The sequence below is a fragment of the Vipera berus genome, assembly GCF_964194415.1.
Source record: "Vipera berus genome assembly, chromosome: 4".
Classification (NCBI taxonomy): domain Eukaryota; kingdom Metazoa; phylum Chordata; class Lepidosauria; order Squamata; family Viperidae; genus Vipera; species Vipera berus.
In genome coordinates this window covers 37,430,479-37,448,116 of record NC_138206.1, presented here as the reverse complement: position 1 = coordinate 37,448,116, position 17,638 = coordinate 37,430,479, and the positions used below count along the sequence as shown (strand labels likewise).

Below are 17,638 nucleotides of genomic sequence, written 5' to 3'. Positions count from 1 at the left end.
TGCCTTTTAATAAAATTTGTTAGTTGCAAAAGTTGCCTCCAGACTCCTTCTGCTTAGATGCCAGCAATTAATATAGAAAGCTATAGCCTTTGCCACCATATATTGGATAGCCATATGTCTATAGCCCAGATATTCTATGCTTATTCTAGAGTTTTATTTCAAACTGATATCTTTCATGAACAATATATTATGCCAGGCTTTGCAGTAGTGTAACTTTTAGATTAAGCCTGACAGCTTTTCTAATTGTCAACCAATGCACCCATGTTGTTTATGAAATAAGCACCAAGAGTTCAACGTACACAGAAAACATTCAGCCAAGAAAGACTGTGCTATATAACAGACCTCAACTACAAAACATAATCCTTTTTCTATTAGTATTAATAAATTACTGGAACATCTGGAAGATGTTGCCAGCAAAGGAGTCCTGCCAGACAAATCTAATTAGAAACAAAGGTCATATCATGCCATTAAATTAATCACAACTATATCTATTACTTCTGCTGCCTGAGCATAGGATCAGATCTTTATTTTATAACATTACTGAAGGTCACAGATGATGCATTCATAGAGACCCAAGATTATTGTCCCCAACAACCGTATTGTGGTGAGGACACAAACCATATGTCTAATCATAAACATTACTATATACATCCATTTGGAAGAACGGGTGAAATAATTAAATAAAACTGTCCCATTTGCTAATAAACTATGCAGTAGCAGCTTTAAAGTAGTTTCAAAACCTCCTTTATTTCTCAATTTTTATATTTGTGCGGTACAGTCTGTAGTAGTGGAAAATCCTTTTTATGAAGAAACACAGAATACTGAAATTTAATCTAAATTGTCTACTCTGCTAGATTTGCAAAATATTTAGCAAAATAAAAATCTCATATTTGTCATATATTTCAAAACTTCATCCAGTGTACTCATTGCCACACATACTGTACATCAGGCTGCTATAAATTGGACTTTTCAGTTATTGTATTCTTGTATTGTTGGCATTAATCTAATAATCCTTTAAAATTATGCAACTAATAAAGTCAGAACATATTTAAGAGTTGCTTATTTTCAGAAGTACCAAAATAAATAAATTTAGATCAGCTTTCTCTATATTATGGGCCTACATTGGATAAAAATTTTAAAAGGCTAATAATTGGCATTTCAAACAATGGGAATGATAAGCTTAACTCTTTAACAATTTGTTCACCGCAGTCTCTTCTAAGGGAATATTTATTGGAAATTACAAATGCTCAGTCAGGACTCTGGTTGGCCATACCTAAAATGTGCTATCTTATTAAATAGACAAGAATAATCGAATATAATTTAAATACACAGTGCAATCCAAACTACAACTTGAAACATTCCACCATCAAAGTTATTTAACTCAATGCAAAATCTGATAAATGGCAAGAAGGAGAAATGAATGTCAGTTTTCTCCCTCTGAAATCAGATCCCTATCTTTGATATTGGAGGGAAAAATAAAGCAAAGCTATTGTCCACCTGTTTAAGAAATAGTTATTACTAAAAAAAAAGTCAAATCACAGAAGGCGATGATAAAGTGCTCCATCTGGCTAAGAAAAATACATAAAACTGTCCAAGTTGTCTCCAGGAGCTGAGTCCAGTTTGAGAAATTCTTTACTTAGTTTACTCAGATGAAAGACGGGGTCTATGAGTACAAGTTAAGAAGCTTCTTCCTGGGAGAAGTGAAAGAGTATTTTTTTGCTCTGCTTTAAGATGAAGACTGTTGCATATAAAATAAGACTGATAATACTTGTCTAGTATGTTTAGGTATTTCTAACTACTTTGAACTCCATTGACAAAGGTAAACAAAAGGCAAATGTTTTGTCTTAGTGAACAGTTTATCAGAGAGCTGCTTATACAGTATTTCCACAGATTAGTTAACTATATTAAATTTGATAACTGATATGAATAAGTTATATTGAGCCATTAGGGTTAGAGTTAGGGTTAGGGTTAAGCTCTGGGAAGGGAAGAGAAATGTGCATGGAATTAAATCCAGCTTCAAAGTATGGCTTTTGGATTATTTTCAACTTCTCAACCAGCAGTGGCCACAGGAGGCACATATAATATATTACGCTTCTCTGTGTGCCTCTGCACTCCATCCATATTTCAACATATGTATGTAGTGAAGAGCATATGATAAATTGCATTGGCTTAGCTCTTGAGTCACATAGCTAGGAGGAACGAGGGATGAGGACTAAGAATAGAGAGCTTAATGGAATTTGAGGTGTTGTCCAGCTCTATCATACTGTTGCACTGAAAGGGGTTATTTTATGTATGATGAAGATGTTGTTATTGATGGTGGTGGTGGTGGTGAAGATGGTGATAATGATGATGATAAAATATTTTTCCAGAGTCACCCGCCAGATTTGGTACACATTTGGACACAATTTCTTTTGCCAGGTTCTCTCCCACTCCCTTTGGATTCAGTTTTCAGCAAAATTTCACAGTGATGGATTGACAGATGGATAAGATTTTTGGACTCATTTACATAATTTCTTTCCAACTTTACTTTGAGTGGTAAAGTATAACAAGGCTCAGAATGAAGAATTTTAATGTTATTTTTGTCACTTGTCAACAGAAGCAACTATCATCAAGCATCAATCAAATTTGCTAATGATATGCCAATCTAATATTATATCCCTGAGCACCTATTCAAGGGGTCTACTGGATAACTATATGTCTTGAATTTCTGTTTATTGCATTTCCTGCCTGTTGTGAAAAAGAAGGTGATATTATCCTACAACCACAAATAATTAGAAGCAGGTGTAAATGTCCTGATCCTGTTGCCATAATAGTCATACTCTTGATGCAAAAAGCAAAACACATCCCATACCTTTGCTTGGCTGGGAAAAAGGTACTGCTGGAGTAGAGATTTCTGTCTTCATCATCCTTTCAAGTTCCAGGGGAAATAATGAGAGTACCTGTGCATCAATGTGAAACCGCTACAGAAGGTAAGTTAATAAGACAAGTATTCTCAACTTAAACAATCACAAAAGTGAAGCATAAAATTAGATAATCATAGTAAAGCATTCTGAACTCCTCTACCCTCAATAGTCAGGACTGACTTCTCTTACAAAAGTTAACCTTTTATGTTAATCATAATGTCGATCTAGGTTTTATTGAGCAGAAACCCAAATGTATTTAAGCAAAGGTAGTCAAATGTCATTGTATGTAGTTATTATTTTGGACAAAGGATAACAGAGAGTAGGAGAATTACACAGAATAGATAGAGTCCTATCAAATACAAATAGAAAGAGGATTTTCTGTATTTTTCACATGTACCTGTGCTTCTTTCTTGAACTACTATGTTAAACATTTGGGTAGTATATATTACAATTTGTTTCTCCATCCCCCATATAACAGCCACCTCTGACTCAAGTTTGGCATGTGTGATACAAGAAGAAAACCAGAGGGTATAGAAAAGGGTTTGAGGGCCAATGAAGAACTTGAGAAGCCTATTCCATCTAAAAGCCTTGAGTAAATCAACCTGATCCTGATTTAAAAATGCTGTGGATTTTTGTTTATGAAGAGGAGGGGGCGGGTGCTAGTCCTTTGGGTGGATAGTAATAATCCTATAATGTGTGAATTCAATGGCAAAATAATGTAGAGTAAATTATGCAAAAATCCTATTCATTTTAAATTTCTTCCATCTTTAAGTGAAAGGTACCTGATCCCTTGGACTGAAGACTAACAGTAGGATAAGTGGCCCTTAGCCATAAAGGTTGAGATGGTTATGATTTAAATGAAGTGTTTTGTTTTCTCCATGTCAATGTCATATTTTATCTGTATAAGTAATTGGTGAGCAGATACCAAATGGCTATTGATAACCAAATCATATATTACTTGATTAAACTAAACATTTGGTAAGTGTATTCAGAAGAAAGTATGGCAGAGGGGTGAAGCAAAAATCAGCAAAGTTTAAAGGGATTTTTTTTAAAAAAACAACAACAAACCCTTATAATAGATCAGGCCATTATCTACATATGAAAGACTGTATTTCGAGAGTTGAAGGCAGAATATGACTGGAACCGGTAAACATCTTACTTCCCACCAATCTCCTGCTTTGATTGTCCAAATTCTTCCTCTGATGCTACTGATTTTTCTGGAATGATTTTTCTTGGACTGAGGATCTTCCTGCCTCTTAGGTTATATTCTTATTCTGATTTGGGACACCTTTTGCCCAATCACATTTGATCAGCTAAACATTGTGTCTATGTGTGTATGTCTGCATATATCCTCGACAAGGATCACAATAAACTCAACAGTTTCTATAAAGTATTGTAAATCATATTCACTCTCTTTTTAGAACATTTATTTCAGAGCATAGAGATGCTGTAAAAGACATATCCAGCCTAAATCTTTGCAGTTATTTATCCCATTTTTATTTTTAGAAGATGAAAGTTGGATAGAGTAGAGAAGAAAAAGACTGAGAGGGCAGTTCAGTAAGACAAGAGTACAGAAAATAACAAATTGCAAATAAATACAGAAAAATAGTCTTTGCATAGTTCAAAAATGAACATCATATAGGTGTCAGCGTGCTATATGGACTAACACGCAACAAGCACACAGATCCACAATTTCAGTTGAAAGACTGTGTGTATGTGTGCGCGTGTATACATATGCATACACACACACATAATCTTAGAGAGAAAACCTAGAAGCAGATCTCAGCATGAACATTAACTAGCTATGTGTTTTTCAGTCAGGCCATGCTACCAAGTGGGTAAGTGAGAATTCAAAGGTGGTTTAAACTATATGATCTGTCTTGGCATTCCGTATCCTGTCATCCCTGACTGGGATGCTCCCTTGTTACTTCCCATTTGAAGACCGATGACATTCTGTCCTTGGCGAAGCTGCTCTTCAGAAAATCCCCGCTGGTTCCTCTGTGCTTTCCTGTGAAAATGATTCTTTTTTAAAAGGGACGTTTGTTCTGTTTTAAATTCTCAAATATTTATCAGATTGAATGCCACCGCCCCTATGTTTTTCTATAGTATAAGATTAGTATTGCCCTGGTTTTTGAGAACAAGAACTGTATTGGCCTTTTGGAAGATAAGAAGAGGTTTCTAACACTAAATTCTCCCTTCTAAAGCTGTAGGTGTGTCTTTGTCGTAAGATAATAGAAGCCAGCCAGTCCCAAGGACCTTAGGATTTTCTCTGAGGGATCAGAGACTTGAAGTATGAATATCTTATGTGTAAAGGCTTTCTAAAATTCTACTTTATTCCCTGAACATATTTAGCAACTGTGAAAAAGGGAGTGGTTAGGACTCTAAAAAAAATGCATTACTTTGCATTTCCTTTCCTTCAAAAAATATTAAACTCAAGGAGATAGAAAGCATCTTGGCCAATACGGCAGATTGAAAGTAACATTAATTACAGTGACATTTAGGGAAAGTGTTCACCCCCATCTAACAATTGATACAGTTCCCTCCTAGAAGGGGCGGGTGGGTATGGCATCATTCAAAACAATAAAAAAGCAAAGTTATTATAAAATAAGGATTTATAATAGATGGATACTACTCACTCCTGTATTTGAGTAAACATCTCAATATCAGAAAACTAAATCAACCTCGCATTTTGCTATAAATGGATAAGCCACATTTGAAAAAGGGTAGAAATATTGTTATCAAATAGCAAATCAGCAAGCCACTTTCTTGGTAGTGATGGTTTTAGTTTATCTGGCCACCATCCAGAAAAACACTTAAGTAGATGTTCTGCTTTATTAAAAACAAGAGCATGCAAGATTAAGCACTTTTTCCCAGAGGTTTATGTTACAAAATGTATCAAATATCAGTTTGGGAAAATTGCTTCAGAACTGGTAGGCACCTTTCTCAGATATATGTTCATTTATCAACAATCATGAAGGAGAGCAAAATTCTGAGGAAGTATAATTTCAGAACTGTCTCAGCAGATAGTAATGAATTTCAAATTATGTTTCATATTTCTGTGAATGCTTGGACAATTGTTGCTATAAATATCTGAGTCATTGCTCAAAGAATGACTCAAATATTTTAAGTAAGACATACCATCTGATCCACTGGCTGTACAAACAAGCATTGAGTAACTGGGGGCTCACCTAATATTTTGGAGATCAAAGAGCTGAGATCTGCATTGTCAGGGAAGAGGCAAAATATATGGGGCCATATCACATACTTGAGGGCAGTGCGATGACTCAGCAGTTAAGACACAAGGCTTGTCAACTGGAAAGCCAGCAGCCTAGGTTTGAGACATAAGCACCACGTGATGGGATGAGCTTCTGTTCTCCCCCCAGCTCCTGCCAAGCTAGCAATTTGAAGCATCCGAATAGATAAATAGGTACCTCTTTGGTGGGAAGATAACAGCACTCTGTAATGTTATGCTGGTCACATAACCACAGAGATGTCTTCGGACAGTGCTGGCTCAATGGCCTTGAAACAGAGATGAGCACTTCCCCCTATAGTCAGCAATGACTAGCAAAATCAAATCTACAGGGACTTCTTTACCTCTTTTTTTAAAAAAAATACAGACTTGGAATAGAGAAGGATTTGGGATACTTTTGCTCTTTTCCCCCTTTTTGCAACCCATTTATGCATTTAGAATTTATGCTAAAGATTTACATATTTCCTGTCTGAAAAAGTGGCATTCTATGCTTTTCATTTTCAATAGCTCTGGGTCTATAAGTGAAGGAATGTTTGCACTCCTGGTTAGATTATTCTGCATCAACATAATTCACTTATTATAAATGGAACATTTTTGAATATCTATTCTAAAGAGGTCATTAGCTCTTTAATTGACAGCTGAAAAAGGCAGAAGTTAAGGTGTCTTGCTTTTAAAAGTATATTTTTCTTCTGTCTAGGATTGTTTTTCATTAAAACTGCACATTTAGTCTATGTTTGAAAATGGAAACAACAAACACATTCTTACTTATGAAACCAGGAGGGATCCCCTTTGTAACATCCATCGTCCCTTGTAACAGCTTCACTGCCTAAAGCCATTAGAGTCCTTTGCACGGCAGCCATGTCTTTTCCTAAAAAGAATTATTCATTTGTTATTGGTAAATTGTTTGGTTGTACTTCAACAGGATTAGACACCTATTTAACCTCAAAATCCCCAGAGCTTTTTATTATTACATTATGTTTTCTGTTTTTATTCTGGTCACAAGGGAATTTTCCTTGACAAAACTCTTCCTACCTTCCTACCTTTAGCTTGCAAACTGCTGCATGACTATCAGTGTATAACTATAACAAGTTTTAGGGCTTTAGGAAGCCTGATCATATGTTTGATTTCTTTGAGACTAATCTGTATTAGAGGCTACACTTTTCATTAAACTATACAGTATGTCTTTCTAATAAGTTTTGGCAAATTTCTGTAGGGAACAAATTTGAAAGCATCTTTTTGGGGCTGGAGTTAGGGTTTTTTTCTATTCTAATTACCAACAAATGAAGCAAAATATGCCAGCCAGAAATCAATCAATGGTTTGCTGAAAATTTCACCAGCATAAGCTGCATATAGGCTCTAAAACATACTATTATGATGGAATACAGCCACTCATGTTCAGGCTGTTTTCATCTATGTCTTTTATAACTCATTGGCCTTCCTCTATCATAGATATCTCAGGCTTTTGCTCATTCTAGCTTGCCTCTTCTTATGTCAAGCACTTTGTTTTTCTTTCAGTCTCTTGCTAGTTCTTTTAAAACGTCTTCAAATTTCCCCACCCACACAAATGTGAGCATATATGTGTGTATGGGTGGGGTATTGCACAGGATATAAGCAAAAGAGTGCTGGTTCTCCCTCCTCTATTATCATTCTTGTCAACTTCATGTACCTAATAGTCTGTCTGTATAGGGCAGGGGTAGGCAACCTCAGCTCTTTTATGACTCATGGACCTCAACTCCCAGAATTCCTGAATCAGCTATGCTGATTCAGGAATTCTGGGTGTTGAAGTCCATGAGTCATAAAAGAGCCGAGGTTGCCTACCCCTGGTATAGGGCTTCTGATGCTAGCTAGCTGGGGAGTTTTGGAAGTCCACACACCTGGAGGATGTCCAGATCAGAAACACTGATATAGAAGATCACTCTAGAGGACAGCCTCTATAATTCCAGAGATTTGAATTATGTGAAGCATCTCTACAGATGCAGCAAGTTTTCCTTTACAGATAAGTCAACCTTTGCAAATAGAAGACAATATGATGAACTGTAGCACTATTAGCATTTTCATTCCCATCACCACCACTCTTTGCATCGACAATTTACACTCAGAGAATTGCTGAAGGAAGTTTTAGATATGTAAAGCTAATGTCAGACCTTGGAAGCCAAATACTGAACACTAATGAGTTAAATCTCCCTCTACACTCACAAAGCTACACCTTCTATCAAACCCTAGGTGACAAGACATGAAAAGTCACAGAAAAGAATCCACAGATGTTACGTTCTCATGCAGTAACATCATTGCAAAAGTTACCCAGTACTATTTTCAGAGCAATCGTTATTTTGTTCATAAGCAGCTGCATAAATTTATGTTACTATCTTTACTTAAAAAAAGACAGAGTGACTAAATTGACTAAGGCCACAGAAAAGAGAGATTGTGAGTCATAGAGCCTTGTAATAAGGTACATCTGTTAATTCCATGACAATATCATCTTTTAAAAGCTGTTTTCAAAAGCCACATTTTTAAATTATTGTTTGTAGCTACTGAGGGCTGCATTGGTGAAGTAAAAATGCAAGGATAACATCCATAGGGCAATGAGAGGATTTGGAAGCCATCTTTTCCCCTTTTTGTTCCCATTAACTTTTAAAGTAACTTTCAATCTATTAAAAGATGCTGACTCCAGAAGCATAGATCTCAGGCAACTTTTAAGTCATAGTCAAAACAAAGACTCCAGTTTTGGAAAAGGAAATCTGAGGTCAGCGCTTTATGATAATGTGATATTCTAACAATGGAAAAACTGAAGCAGAAGTCATTTGGATAAGGGCAAGATGGAAGGAAAAGGTTAACATTGTTGTACAGGTTCTTGGTCTTATGCCATGTTCATAGGTTGAGGGATGTTTAAATAGAGAAGTATTTAGTCCAGCTTGCATTGGAAGAAAAAGATTTTTTAAAAAAATAAATACTAGTTTTTTACAATAAGCATTAGATGAAGGAAACGGAGAATCACAAATATTTCTTTCACATCTATTCTGCTGCTCTTATGATAACCTTGGAAATGAAATCTGTAAGAGAACTCACTTAAACAGGCCTTTGGGCCAGAAAATGAAACCTCCTTAATATTTTACAATATTACAATGTCTTTCAATTTAAAAAATGAATATGTTTACATCTTTCATGGGAATGCCCTAAAATAAATAATTTTGAAATAAGATGAGTAAGTAGCAGTATGGCATATAACACCTATGGAACACATAAAACATAAATGTTATGAGGGTAGTATAGTTCCCAGAATTCCTGTTCTGGGAATACAGCTGCAAATAACTGGACATTACTGGAATTGGGAAGGCTTCAAGCTTTCTGATCCAAGCTTCAAAGGAATGCTGTTTGAATTGTAAAGATCATTTTTCTTGGTCAAAATCCAGAATCTTCTCTCTATATTACTTGACAGATTTTGATATGGGAACTACTGGCTCTTATCTTGCCTAACGTTTTCTTGGAAACATCTGAAACATGATTAGTAACAGAAAGCAAAGATTGCTTTGTCCTTTTCTCCTCAGAGCCAGTAGCCACATCCAGCAGGGCTTTTAGCAGGAGCTCTCTCATTGCTTCCTGGCTATCATTATCAATTCACATCTAAAAAAATGTTCTTTAGATACAAAAGACTGTAAATTGGTTAGGCAAGCCTTCAGGCTCATAATTTGATTTAAAGCACAAAATAAATATAAAAGGGAAAGCAGAACTCCTACAGTTGCTGCGCAAGACTAGGAAATGGGAGGAGGAGAGGAAAAACAAATATAATAAGAATGGGCAATTGTTTTAAATGGAGAGTGCAATAATTTATTTTGATTCATATACATGACTTCCACAAGAGTACTCATAAAGGTATTATTTCCATGTGAGAAAAATGCCATGTGTGAAAAAGATTTTAAGCTGTCTTTTCTTCTAGAAGATACTAACAGTTGTCCTGTGTAGAATACATAATGGATCAAATAGCAATAAATAATGGATTAAATATTTTGTTCATAAACTGATTTTTGGTGAAGGCAACATTTTGTTAGACCAACTGAAGATTTCCAAAACTAGCATACTTTCAAACTTTCCACGATTTCTCAACAAGTAAAATAAATCCAAGAAAGAGAAATGGAAACATTATAATCAAATAACAAATGGAACATTGGAATATACACAGACATATAAAAGCAGTTCCATTTGGTAGTTATGTTTCTTTTTTTCCTCTCTCTGCCCACGGAAGGTGATTTTTTTTAACCATCTTACCTGATGAATTCTCATGCAAACCTTCAGCTGGCCTAAAAAATGTGTTGCTTCAATAAGAAGTTTGGATTTTTTTTCCCTCATGGCCAAGATGGCTCCTTTTGCTTTTTGTTGAACTTTTTGACTTTTCCCATTTTCTTTCTGACACAGTGATGAATCACAAGGATACATATATATGTATATTGGTATATTCCTTATATACATATAAGGAAATACCAAATTCATCATTACAAGGACAATATTATTAATTATATGGGTTCTTCTAATACTAGGAAGAGAATTGTTGAAAAAAGGCCTGAATTTAGACACTGGACGTTATCAGAGTAGATATTACTGTAGTATTTTACTTCCATTAAACCAAGTCTTTCCTGATATTAAAAGACAAATAAGGAATGTTCTTTATTCCAGAGTATAATAAAAAGAGAGGCATATAAAGTTACTTCACTTTTTTACTGTGAAAAATGTGAAGCAGTGACTGTGCATATATGGTACATTCTCACTGGCATAGACAGGAACAGCTTCTAAAACATTCTTGAGAGTTTGGTAAAAGATTAATCTGCTTTTTCAACTTAAAAAGAGTTGTCTTCTACCTGCTCTGCTGTGTTTCAAAACACCTTTTTTGTAGGATTTGCATAAATCATAAAGGTACTACTTGCATAAGGCCCATTTCCAAAGGTGAAATGACAACATACAAATCTGAGGCTTCATCCAATATAAACTCAGTTTAAACTATTCTGACAACATTATTATTATTGAGCCTTGGTGGAGCAGTGGGCTAATGCCTCCTTAAGTAACACCAGCTGCCTGCAATTAGTGCAGGTTCGCATCCCACCAGGCTCAAGGTTGACTCAGCCTTCCATCCTTCTGAGGTAGGTAAAATGAGGACCCAGATTGTTGGGGGCAATTAAGCTGACTTTGTAATAATGCCGCTGGGGTGTGTGTGAAAGCCCTAATAAGCAGGCATATACATAGAATGAAGGCTACTGCTAAACTTGTAAGCCGCCCTGAGTCTTCGGAGAAGGGCGGGATATAAGTGGAATTAAAATTAAAAAAATAAATAAAAAATTATCAGGTTTCAGACCTATTTGTCCTGAGTTTTCTTTCATTCAGGAGAGTGGTTATTGTTTATGGAATGATTAATTTCATATACTACTAATACTACTAGAATGAACTTCTCAAGTTTATTTTACCAATCTGAAAATGGATCTATCCCATTCTATGAATATCCCATAATAACTTTTTCTCCAACCAAATTTCACAAGTATTTTAGCAAATAGCTGTATATTTCTCCTGGTATACTCTTTCTATATGTATCTTTCTTAATGTATTAGTTTTGGTAATGGGTTCCCCTAATATAATTAATTTCTGTTTGGACTTTGTCCTAATATGTACATTATTGAAATTCTGTGCATGTTTTCCATATATAGAGGCTAAGAATTAGATAATGAAATTCAGAAAGTATTGATATACATGACTAACTTTGTTCCAAGCTAAATATAGAAAATGTGAACTGGTTTATGTTTACATTTAGATGCAAACTAATCACATTTCATCATCCTTTAAAATGATAATTTGTTATTTTGCTGAAATATCTGCTGTAATATAATTTCTTCTTGCTTAGCTTTGATGTGCTTCTGTAAAAAAACCCCACATCTTTCACTTGCTATAAGTACAAAATATTTCATTAAGGCCTGCATCAACATAAATTTCAAGAGAAAATAATGCATTACTGGAGGGAACAGTGCTTAAAGGCAGTGCAAATTAGAAATAATTGTAATGGCATTTGGGAATTTCCCCCGAAAAGAAATATATAATGGATAGCAAGATAAACAGTGTTACAGTAAAAAAAAAATGCTTATATATAAATAAATCTATACCTTCCCATAAATCTACTGTCTGGAAGATATCTGTTGTTCGTATTCCATAGATTTCTGCAGCTTTCAAGAAGTGAGAAATTTGTTCCATTTGTTTGAAAGCCATCTTTGATTCTGTGATCCTTGCAATAGGTTCTTTTCCCTTGGGATGAAGATTGTTTATTAACTTGCAGAGCAGCTGGGAGATTGACCATTAAAAGCAGAATTGAAAGAGACAAAATCAATTAATTCCACTAACTAAAGGCAACACAGTATGTGTATATTACTCTGTTTGTAACATAGATATTCTAATGCCACTTAGCAAGGGCCCCCTGGCTCCCTGCTCCTCAACTGAAATACATAGTACAAACATAAATGTATGCTACCGACAGCATTTATTATGGATGCGTTTGAGCCAAACACATTAAAAATGCTTGGCAAAGCTTCCCTTTCCACAGATAAAACATACATGGGTGTAATGAAGCAGGCAAAATCAAATTATTCACTTCAGATTATATAACAATTGACAGTCACATGGGAGAGCAAAACACAGTCTGAGCTCAAGTGTAAGTAGTATCAAGTAGTAAGCCGATGAAAAAACAATCACTACATTTAATAATTTTGCCAAGTCTTCCATGTAAACGAAAGCACCTTTGTGCTGCTCGTTCAGTAAATGAATAAATTATCTCTTAAAGACTTGGAATTGCTTATTCCTTGGGGGGGAAAAGAACAGAATTTTATATTTTATAATTTTACATTTTATAAACAAATACACATAACTAACCCATTCTTAAGAAAGATAATACTATCATGGAAAATCTCAGGGTTGTAAAGGGTCTGTAATTAACTGTCAAAGAATTGTAATTAATATTCCTCATATTACATAACCATTATTCCATCTGTCTCTCTACAGCTCTATACACTGTTTTTCATATTGTCTTCTGGTCATAAGAGCAATCACCTTCAATGTTTGAATTATTTTATTGGAGTCTAGACAAAAGCAGTTTACAGATGGAGATAATAATTGCTCTTAAGTTAAATCAAATATACTTTGTTACCTCTGAAACATTACTTCGTTATTCATTGATTTTATAGAACATGCTACATAATGAGGTCAGGAATGCAGTGCCAAAGTTAATTGATTATTTGATATATTTTTGAAATGGTAGAAATTTAGGAACAAATGATATTATTCAACAATGTTACATTTATAGATGTAATATCAAGTTATTACTTACTATTCCGTCCATTAGCCATTTCTGAAAATGTTGTTTTCCAGGAGGGGGATGTTCTATATTTTCACCACATTGTATAATAATCCAATCCACTAAACGGCTTTCCAGTTCTAGATCGTATTTCTGTTCAATCTTTTCTTGAACTTCTCGGCTTAAGCCATAGCTTGGTCCTCTATTGGCCATCTCTAGGAAGAAAGGAGAAGAAAACACATTAACTTTTAAAAGCTATGAATTACCTATCAGCTGTTATTAAACATCTTACTAAAGATAAAGATAACTAAACATCAGAACATCTTATAAAAATGTATTCCAAAAGAAGCTCTCACAATCATAAGTGTCTGAATTTTTGCTATTACAGTGCATATTTTAAATTTCCGTATACAATTACCATCAAATTGGAAGTTGTTAATTGTATTTCAAATTAATGTTGCAAATATCAGCAAATTCAAAGTTCTCTTTTAAAGAACAATAGCAAGCCACCAAAGCCAAAAGTACCAAAAGCATTCATACAGATCAATTTAGAAGATCCTTTCAGTGAGGCACGTGAAGATTTTTCAGCAATTAACTAAATCCAAAAACTGAATCCAGTGAAAGGGAGAAATCCTGATTAAATTTAAAAAGAGACAAAGGCAGCTGTGATGCTCTGCTGGTCGTGGTCCTGCTGCTGTGGAAGCATTGTGGTTCGGAGGAGGTTGTATTGATTTGATTTCCCTCACAGTCGAGTAGGGTCAAAGCAGGGGCGTTGCTAAGAGCTATTAAAGAGGCACTCCTATTCCCTCATAGCCAGAGAAGGAGTCCTATTCAACTCAATCAGCTGCAACCAGCTTCTCTGCACACACTTCCGCTGCTGTCAGACTGCAATTCTGTGCAGTGCTCTTATGCTGCAGCCGTTGTCATAGCGCCCAAGAACTTAGTTGTTTAAAATATTCTCAGAATCACAGACAACAGTGGAATTTTATTGAATTAAAGATAATCCTGCACCTATAGCAATGATGTAAAATCTGGAAATGTGGAGGCTGAGTATGGTAGCATCCGATAGTTGTGAAAAGATGTGCAGAAATTTTTTTAAAAAAACTTCCATTCCTAAATAATATGTTAGTAAAAAACTAGATTCTTCAGCATCCTATCCCAAACCAATAGATCTGCAATGCAGAGCAGAAGGCTTCAATTTCTGAAGCATTGTAACTTTCCAAATCCATGCCAAATCACAGCTGTTGTTTGCTGATCTGTACTTAATAAGCGAATAGAGATAATATGCATTTTTCAGGACTTGCCCAAGAGATTATGCTTTCTGGGGTAGAACAGTAAATTATACCATGCAAGCCTCAGTTGATATATAACCGATGAATTTAACCATTTGTTTCTTTGAAAAGAAATTTCAAAGAAACTTGAATATTTGAATATTTCCTAAAAATATTAACTTTTTGAGCTTAGTCATTATTCTACCTAATGCAAGACAAGCTATGTGTGCAGATCACTATGAAGGGGCATGATGGTGCGGTACATAGCTTTGTCCTTTTTTTGGATGACATTAAGTCAAAAGTTTCTTGGAAAAGCTCAGGCTTTATTTAGGGATAATGTAGCCTTTATTCAGGGATAATGTAATGAAAGTCTTTTTAGTCTGCACCAACTCAAACAAAAAGTTGTTTTAAATATCCTTTTTACAAAACAAGCTTACAGAAAGAGTACTTTTTAATGTTAGCTTTTGCATGTCTGAGGATTTTTATCTTCAGCAGAGAGGAAACCTATTTGTCCAGTTATTTGCAGGCAGCCAAGAGGTATTGCTCATTACCAATAAAACTAAGAATGTTGACATTTTCATCTCCCTCTGGACCCATCCTTTTAATGTCACCAAAACACAAACTGTTTAGGCTGAAAAGCTAGGCACAGTTGCATAGTTGGAAGCTTAGATTTGAACACTCTAGAACAGAGGTCCCCAAACTTTTGGGCACCAGGGACTAGTTCCATGGAGAAAGGATTTTCCACATACTGGAGTGTGTGTGGTTTTGTGTGCTGCCTGCATCCCACAGATGGGGCTTTACTTGTTTGTGCGGACCAGTTGCTGGCATGCCGTGGCCTGGTACTGATCCACGGACCAGGGATTGGGGATTGGGGACCCCTGCTCTAGAACACCTTTTAATTTCAATGTGAATTCTTCGCAGTCCCTCTCACAAAAAGGAGCAAACTCCATCATGCTACTTTGGACATTTGGATAACATTTCTTCCCACGTAATTTTATTTTCTTGTTATTGAGTTCTGATGCAAATAATGAGCTCACTGCTTTATATAAATCTCAGATTCCCCTGGACTTGAATACATGAAAAATTCAGTAGGTGACCTCATTTTCCTGTCAGTCTTCTGTATTGTGCACTGATTTATTTTCATTTTGTAAAGGCTGAAATCTACTCTTAGAGGTTGTCTCCCTGCTTTCAGTATGCTGTGTGTATTAAATAGTGTCTGAGAAAAAGGATTTTTTAAAAATTAAAATTTCTAATGAATATGATCAAACAGCTCGACCGTCATTATTCTAAAATAGAAAACATTGAAACAATATTTATGATTCATAAATGGTTTAAACAAAACACCAGAAACAAGTTTTTTGCATATAGCTCTTCATTTGAATTCCTTGATATTTTATTTATTTATTTATTTATTAGTTTTTATAAACCGCCCTTCTCCCGAGGGACTCGGGGCGGTGTACAGAGGAAGGAAGGTATACAGATGAACAATAAAAATAATAAAAAACAATAGTGAAAACAAACTGGGACCCCAATTAACGCTATCATGCCAGGCCGGACTGCTGGAACAGGAAAGTTTTTAAGTCGCGTCGGAAGGTACGGAGGTCGGGGGCCATCCGGATTTCGGTTGGTAAGCTGTTCCAGAGGGCTGGCGCGCCCACTGAGAATGCCCTCCCCCTGGGGGCCACCAGCCGACATTCCTTGAGCGGTGGCACCCTGAGGAGGCCCTCTCTGTGGGAGCGCACAGGACGGTGGGGTGCTGACATTGGCAGAAGGTGCTCCCGTAGGTAGTCCGGACCCATGCCATGTAGGGCTTTGTATGTCATTGTTAGCACCTTGAACTTCACACGGAAGGCAACCGGAAGCCAGTGCAGCGCACGGAGGAGAGGTGTGATATGGGAGTATCGGGAGGCTCCCAAGAGTGTCCGTGCCGCTGCACTTTGCACCAGTTGAAGCTTCCGAGTGGATCTCAAGGGCAGCCCCATGTAGAGAGCGTTACAATAGTCTAGGCGAGAGGTCACAAGGGCATGGGTGACTGTACGTAAGGAATCCAGGTCCAGATAAGGCCGTAGTTGGCAAACTAGTCGAACCCGGGAGAAGGCCCCCTTGGTCACAGCTCCTATGTGGTCTTCTAGGGAGAGCTGCGAGTCTAGGAGGACACCCAGGTTGCGGGCCCTATCAACAGGGGGTAGTAACTTGTCCCCGATGTTAAGCAATGGGACGTTCAGAATATCCTGGCTTGCCGGAACGTACAGCCATTCAGTCTTGTCCGGGTTCAGTTGAAGCCTGTTCCTCCCCATCCATTCCCGGACCGCTTTCAGGCAGCGGGACATCACGTCTAGGGCATCACTGATATTGTTTGGAGTTGAGATAAAAAGCTGGGTGTCATCAGCATACTGATGGTACCCTACTCCAAAACTGCGAATGATCTCACCCAGCGGTTTCATGTAGATGTTGAACAGGAGAGGCGAGAGGACCGACCCCTGAGGGACTCCACAAGTGAGAGGCCTCGGGGTCGACCTCTGTCCCGCTGTCAGCACCGACTGCGAGCGACCCTGGAGAAAGGAGGAGAACCAACGCAGAACCGTGCCTCCCACTCCCAGTCCCCTGAGGCGTCGCAGTAAGATACCATGGTCGATGGTATCGAAAGCCGCCGAGAGGTCTAATAAGACTAGGACAGAGGAATGGCCCCTGTCCCGGGCTCTCCAGAGATCATTCATCAGAGCGACCAATGCCGTCTCCGTGCTGTAGCCCGGCCTGAAACCCGATTGGTACGGGTCTAGGTAAACCGCTTCATCCAGGATCTGAGGAAGTTGGTGCGCCACCACGCTCTCAACAACCTTCGCAAGGAAGCGAAGATTGGAGACTGGACGAAAGTTATTCAAAGAGGATGGGTCCA

At 36.9% G+C, this 17,638-nt stretch overlaps 1 protein-coding gene across 2 annotated transcripts; it reads right to left on the bottom strand.

Annotated features, from left to right (window-relative positions):
- Positions 1–4,321: 4,321 nt before the first annotated feature.
- On the bottom strand, positions 4,322–13,856 carry TAGLN3 (transgelin 3). Of its 2 annotated transcripts, none has more exons than XM_081326660.1 (4): positions 13,505–13,856; positions 12,291–12,465; positions 6,919–7,021; positions 4,322–4,911 (listed from the first exon to the last, which is right to left on the bottom strand). In XM_081326660.1, the coding sequence occupies exons 1-4, from the start codon at positions 13,682–13,684 to the stop codon at positions 4,770–4,772; spliced, it is 600 nt and encodes a 199-aa protein (XP_081182786.1). In that variant the 5' UTR covers positions 13,685–13,856; the 3' UTR covers positions 4,322–4,769. The 2 variants fall into 2 exon arrangements, with proteins under 2 accessions (XP_081182786.1, XP_081182787.1); XM_081326661.1 differs by lacking the exon at positions 4,322–4,911 and adding an exon at positions 6,157–6,231.
- Positions 13,857–17,638: the final 3,782 nt, after the last annotated feature.